The sequence below is a fragment of the Montipora foliosa genome, chromosome 6, assembly GCF_036669935.1.
Source record: "Montipora foliosa isolate CH-2021 chromosome 6, ASM3666993v2, whole genome shotgun sequence".
Taxonomy (NCBI): Eukaryota; Metazoa; Cnidaria; class Anthozoa; order Scleractinia; family Acroporidae; genus Montipora; species Montipora foliosa.
Genome location: NC_090874.1, coordinates 63523705 through 63530727, shown reverse-complemented (window position 1 = coordinate 63530727; position 7023 = coordinate 63523705). Strand labels below are relative to the sequence as shown.

At 44.2% G+C, this 7023-nt stretch overlaps 1 protein-coding gene across 1 annotated transcript; it reads right to left on the bottom strand.

Moving 5' to 3' along the window:
- Positions 1 to 4637: 4637 nt before the first annotated feature.
- Positions 4638 to 5345, bottom strand: LOC138005896 (uncharacterized). Its single transcript, XM_068852069.1, has one exon. It carries the CDS (start codon positions 5343 to 5345, stop codon positions 4638 to 4640), a length of 708 nt encoding a protein of 235 aa, XP_068708170.1.
- Between the last annotated feature and the right edge of the window lie 1678 nt (positions 5346 to 7023).

The following is a 7023-nucleotide window of genomic DNA, read 5'->3' as shown; positions in this document are numbered from 1 at the left end:
TTTTACGGTACTTTTTGGTGCAACCGTAAAGCCAAAAAATGTTTTGACCTGGCATTAGATTAGACTAAAAAGAAGAGGAATTATGAAGCGGAAACAACATCTTTAGTCCTTCCTTAGTGTGTCAAATAAACGTTTGCTTAGTGCAACTGCAAGACATGCATGACGTCCAGGAAAATGTCCGTCAGAGCAATTTGAGGTTAGTTTTTTTGCAGACTATTTATTTGAGAAGAAGCGAGTGAACTTTACTCAAGAGCGTGTTACCTTTAAACTGAATTTATTACCAAAGCTTAAAAAACTAAAAGATCTAGACCTCAAAATGGGAAAGGACATTACAAAATAATTAAACGTGTGAACGTGTGAGCCAAAGGGCCTCTGCTGGCACGACATCTGGGTGACCCCTCAAATGGTGTTAATGAGCCCCCACTTGAAAAAATTAACTGGACCGCTGCAGTTCAATACCACCCAGTTCAGTGCCTTCTGATTTTGTGTAACACGTACCAAAGGCAACCCAGTGTACGCTTTATGGAGTGTCTAGTTATATGTAAGGGTTGTCATTACAACTCTGTATCACGTAACAGCAATGTTATGGTACCATATGAAACACCAATTATTGCTCAACAAAATGCGTCCTACATTGTGACATAATAGGTTACCATGGCAACATAAAAGCTCTCCAAATATATCCTATATTTTGTCCTTCCTCTGCTGATATCTCAAAAATGAATTGGTTGACCCCCATTTCGTATTGTAGAATAGCAATAAGCAGGCCCAATTCAGAGCTACCTTAATTTTTTCTACAAAGAGCTTTAATGTTGCCATGGTAACCTATTACGTCATAACAATGGGCGCATTTTGTTAAGCAATAATTGGTGTTTCTTATGGTAATATAACATTTTTGTTACGTGTTACAGTACAGTAGTTGTGACCCTTCTAATAAGAAGGTATCCGAAAATTGGTGAAACTGGTTCCAGCCACCTAAAGAATAGAGCAAAATTTGCATTTCCCCACTCATTAAGTAGTACTCATTAGTCTAAGGACGTTGGAAACGTTGTGCTAGTAATGGAGAAAACTATGTTTAAAATGCAAGTAGGCAGGTTATTATATTAGGGCGTCCGGTTTTGCTTAGCTCTTAAAGGTTTCTTATAATATACTTCGCCTCCTTCACAAAAGGACCTTTACTACAACCTTCGTTATAATTAACAGATTGGTACTACAAGCCTCCTGTGGTTCAGTCTGTGTCAGGGTATCCAAACTAGTAGGCGGAAGGTCATGGGATCAGTTCCTGTAGGAACACTCGGATTTATTCTTCGAGCGGCATGTTTTTGTCACTAAGTACTGCCATAAATTAATCATTTAAATTCATAATAATTATGCTTATTGTTCCTTGATTGATTCTGCAAATGAAAATGAAATGTATGCAGTTAGAAGATCTGTTTTTTCAAAAGGATATGGATTGCAATGACTGACACAACGTTTGAATAAAGAAAATGACATCCGTCAGACAATACGGCCCTACAGACAGTTTAATAGGGCGCTAAATGTTATGTCATAATGGAGGGAGAAAATATGGTGAGTTTGATACGACATTGCTAAAATCTGCGAACGCTTCTCAGGTCTGACTGACCAAGTAATCTGTACGTTACACTCAACCCACAGTCCACCATCGTTAGTCCAATCCCTCCTTATTTTCCTTGACCAGCACCTTTCGGACCGTCGTTTCGTGCCGTTGTATGCTTGAAGAGGAAATAGAATTCCGGCTAGTAATCGCTTAGAATGAAAAACGTAACGTCATCTATCAAAAGTCTTCATGAATAAGGAGTCCCGAAATCCCAAGATATGTTTGCTCCAACACCTTCGATTTCCACAAACATGTTTACTGGACCCGGAGCGCGCAGTACTTCTTAGCATTTTGTTTGCAGCGCGGATTTTTCTGGGAGTGTGGGGTTTTACTTTGTTTGCAGTGTGCGAAGAAATTTTTTTTTGCAGTTTGTAAGGATACTTTGTTTGCAGTGTTCGAAAATATTTTGTTTGCGGTGTGCAAAGTTTGATTGTTTGCAGTGTGCGAGGGTGTTTTTTCGGGTGGGCATTTATTTTGTTTGCAGAGGGCCAGATTATTTTGTTTTCAGAGTGGGATTGTATTTTTTGTCAAGAGCTAGAAATTACTTTGTTTGTAGCGCATTTTATTTTGCGAGATGAGCAACTCTTTGTAATGTAAGGATGAATTAATGGCAAAGGTGTTTCCCTTACGGGCCACCGTGGATGAGATGCAAAGAGCACGTGAAAGTGATGTAAGAGAGGGCTAAAACAAGGGCGATCAGAGAAGCTAACGCCATCTTTCAGGCCTGAACCCTTCTATGTACTGGATAAGTCCAGGAACAGTGTCTTAGTTGAATTCCCCGATGGTGTTCACCACAAAAGAAACTAACCACCGCGCACCGGTGGCTCAGCTTGTTGAGCACCGGGCTGTCACGCGGGAGGTCGTGAGTTCAAATCCGGCCGGACCAACACTCAGAGTCTTTAAATAAATGAGGAGAAAGTGCTGCCTTTGTAATTACATCTGCAAATGGTTAGACTCTCTAGTCTTCTCGGATAAGGACGATAAGCCGGAGGTCCCGTCTCACAACCCTTCAATGTTCATAATCCTGTGGGACGTAAAAGAACCCGCACACTTGTCGTAAAGAGTAGGGCATGTAGTTCCGGGTGTTGTGGTCTGGCCTTTCTGGCCTGGATAGGGTAGGGTGGAGCACCTCGAGTCCTGTTCGTGCTCCTTCCCTCTGGGCAGGTTTTCCCAGTAGAAGAGACAAACCAGATGTCTCGTAAATCATCGAAGAAATTTGTGGAGGGAAATGGTGTATCTAAGGACCGAGAGCCAACTCACTCACTCTCACTCAATCCTCGGAGCCCCGCTGGGGGAGCATAAGGCACCGAAAAACTTTTTCCATTCAGACCGGTCCTGGGCCAGCCATCGCAGCTCGTTCCACGTCTTTCCAGCTGTTTTCATCTCGTCCTCGATGGTCCTCCGCCAAGTGCCGAGTGGTCTACCCCGGTGCCTCTTACCAGGGGGCGCCCAAGACAGCGCCTCGAGCGGGTGCCGGCCTTTCTTCATGCAAAGGACATGGCCAAGCCACGTCCAACGTCTTCTTTTCACCTCCAGAACGATGTTGTTCACCCCTGTGCGCCTCCAGACCTCCTCATTGCACACCTTTTCTTGCCACCTGACTTTCAATATTCTCTGTAAGCATCTCCCTTCGAAGCCCCGAAAATTGCTTTCCAACTTCTTGTTGGTTCTCCACGTCTCTGAGGCGTAGAGAAGAGTTGAACGTACGTTGGACTGGCAGATTCTGAGCTTAGTTTTGGTACTGAGAGTTGTGGACTTCCAAATGTTGTTCAGTTTCTTGAACGCCTGAGCTGCGAGACCAATTCTGGTAGACACCTCTTTGTCGATGTTGCTGTCGGATGAAATGTAGCTCCCAAGGTACTTGAAGTCTTTGACTTCCTCCAGTGGTTCGCCTTCTACCGTCACAGGTAGTCTGAACTTGTTTTTTACCTTCATGACCTTGGTCTTTGCTGCATGAATCTTCAGCCCAAATTTCTTGGCAGTTGACGCCACCCTATCAGTCTTTTCCTGAGTGTCACTGTGCGTGTGGGCTAAGAGAGCGATATCGTCTGCGAAGTCGCTGTCCTCCAGGTGGTGAAACAATCCCCAGACCAAGCCACGGGGTTTGTCAGCAGTAGTTGTCCTCATGACGTAGTCAATTACGATGAGGAAGAGGAGCGGTGAAATGATACAGCCCTCCCGAACACCGGTCTTGACCTGGAACCACTCACTGTGTTGGCCTTCATGTCGCACACAACACAAATTGTTGGCGTACATGTCTTTGACGATGTTAATTACTTTGGGTGGAAGGCCATACAGACTCATGATGTGCCAAAGGGAAGGGCGGTGAATGCTATCGAAAGCTTTCTCGAAGTCTATGAAATTTATGTACAAAGACGAATTCCACTCAAGGGATTGCTCCACTATGTTCCTGAGCACAAAGATCTGGTCAGTACATGAGCGGCCACTCCTGAATCCGGCTTGCTCCTCTCTAAGCCGCTTGTCGACTCCCTGCCGAATCCTCTGGAGTAGGACTCTACAGAAGATCTTCCCTGGCACCGATAGGAGGTTGATTCCTCTCCAGTTACCACACATTGAGAGGTCTCCTTTCTTTGGGAGTTTCATGATGATGCCCTTCTTCCAATCGTCAGCCACCTTCTCCTCCTCCCATGCTTGGTTGAACAGTTTCACGAGCATCTGTGCACTAAGGTGCGGGTCTGCTTTGAGCATGTCCGCTGTCACACGATCCTCTCCTGGGGCCCTATTTCCTTTGGTCTGCTTGATGGCTGACGCTATCTCCTCTACTGTGATCTTTCCCTTCTTCATCTCAATTGACTGCTGAGGCTCGGCATTATCAAAGTTCAAAGTCTCTGCAGGCTAATCTCTGTTCAGCACCTCTTGGAAGTGCTCGGCCCACCTTGTCATATGTTCCTCCTTTTTGGCAAGCACATTGTCCTGCTTGTCTTTCACAACACTAGGTCTATTCGTGAAGGAGCCAGTGAGAACTTTAGCGATCTTGTACACAGTTCTTGTGTCTCGCCTATCTGCTGCGTCCTGTGCTTCCTTGCCGAGGTCCTCGACAAACCGTCTCTTGTCTTGGCTGGCGAGCACTCTTCTTCACCTCCTTATCTAAGGTCCTATATTTCTCCACTGTCTCGTCAACTGCATCAGCAGGTTGCCCAGCTGCCGCCAAAAGCTGCTGCTTCGTTGTCTTTCTCTCCTCTATCTTCTGCCAGGTGCCCTCGGAAACCCAGCCTTTCCATTGCTTCTTGCGATGTCCTAGCACTTTCTCGCTGGTGGCCGAGTAGGCCTCCTTCAACTTATCGTATGACGCGTTGATATCGTCAACTGGGAGAATGTCAAGCAAGTCGAACTTATTCCTTAACTCCAAGGTGAATTGCCTACGCACTGTTTCACATCGGAGTCGCTGTGAGTCGTAGAGGAGGGAAGACCCCTTCTTGCTTGTTCTTCTCAGCTTGAGGCGGAGTTTTGCCAGCACCAAGTGATGGTCACTTCCAACGTCAGAGCCTCTCACAGCTTTCACGTACAGCAGAGAACGTCGCCACTTTTGATTAATCATCACATGATCGATCTGGTTGATAGTTCTCTGATATGGAGAGTTCCACGTCATTTTGTGAACCTTCTTGTGCTTGAAAAGAGTTCCTCCTATGACTAGCCCATTCTCACGACACAAGTCTTTGAGTAGACAGCCATTTTCACTCTCCAATCCCTCTCCTTCTCTCCCCATGCACTCCTCGTAACCACTGTTGTCAGAACCGACCTTCGCGTTGAAGTCTCCAATCACCAGCAGAAGGTCATGACGAGGGGTCCTGTCTAGCTGGGCTTGAAGGCACTGGTAGAACAAGTCCTTGTCTTTTTCTTCCGCTTGATCGGTTGGGAAGCCAACTCAGTCACTTACAACGTCAAGTGATTCTGTGACCAACGATTTGCCAGTTACGACAGATGAGGATTCCCTGAAGCAGCCTGTAGAGCCAGCAAGAAGCGCCTCGGAACCAAAGATAAGGCCAACTATCGAGCAGCGACCAGTGAAGACCAGAATGCAGCCGTCCCGGTTCAAGAACATCGTTATGTATTAATTTTCCTGAGTGAATTTGACATTTACATCGTACTTTTTAACTATTTTCATTCTCTTGTTGCGTAGGTTTTTCACCAACATTTACAACTTGAATGTTAGTTAAAGGAATTGTTTTATTCTTTGCATGGATGACGAGGTGGCAGCCATAATAGAGCCGAAGTGCAAGAGTGTTGTGTACGGAGAGAAAAATTTTGAGCGCTCCAGAGAAATGCAAGATAAGGTAAGGGAACAAAGACTGCTTACCATATGACTTAAAGAAGCAATGGAAGCACGTGTTTTGATGTCATAAGACAAACTGGCATGACGCGACATTCCCCATGGCATGTTTCACACTTTGGTGATTTAATACTTGGCATTGATTTTATCCAACTTAATTATTACACATTCCTGTTACATAAGCTTAGGAGCATTTTTACAACTGGTACCTTTCGTTCACTGAAAGGAGACCAACTAATCACAAGTTAATGGGTCGAGGCATGTTAATCTGCTTGTGCTTTCAGCCTTTGTTGCTCGTGTGAACAATCCTTCACGTCTTACGCAGATTATAAACATGTTAGTGCAGAGAATCGTGCCTAAATTTATTGTGCTTATCTGAGAAGACTAAAAAATGTTATAATTTCCAGTTGTCAGAGTGAAGGCGGTTGTCCTCATGCTTGGAGGACAGGAACGGTTCTCAAATTGGTCAACTTGTTTGAGGGTAAAAATTGCCGAGTCTATAGCACTAACTTTAGATAGAATCAATGATGTAGAGATTGGAAGTATGACATATCACGTAGAGGTTGAAAATCCATTCATTTTGTCCAACGGAGAGTCACTCTGTACTCGTACAAATTCGATTGTAAAGCAGTTGGTCGGGCAACGATAATTATAGTCCTAATGAAAAAGGTGTGACAACAACTCGTTTCCACTCCTGTATTGTTGAATTTATCGCAGTAAACTTTGAGGATAAACTTTGTAGTTGAATGAACTCAGTAGACGTTGAGGATAAACTTCGTAGATGAATAAATCAGTGTTTAAAACAAACGCTTTAAGGAACGAAACACTTTGTTGAAAGCGCAATTCCATGTAGCAAACAATGGACCAATTCGGCTTACGCAATGTTGTACCCAATTCAAATCTTTTGGGAATAAAACGTTTTGTTCCAAATATTTCCATATAATTTAAATGTAAATGCTTTATCATTGTCAGGCAAATTAAACACCCAAAGAATCTTAACCCCGAGAGATTTGAATTGGGTGCAACATTGAGTTAGCCGAATTGGTCTATTGCTAAGTGGTATCCATCTGAGCACATAATCAAGTTATGGAGAATGCATTTTTCACACTGATCA

What these genes read in the sequence shown, in the direction of transcription:
- LOC138005896 (XM_068852069.1), bottom strand. Translation starts at nt 5,345, where the DNA reads ATGGGGAGAGAAGGAGAGGGATTGGAGAGTGAAAATGGCTGTCTACTC.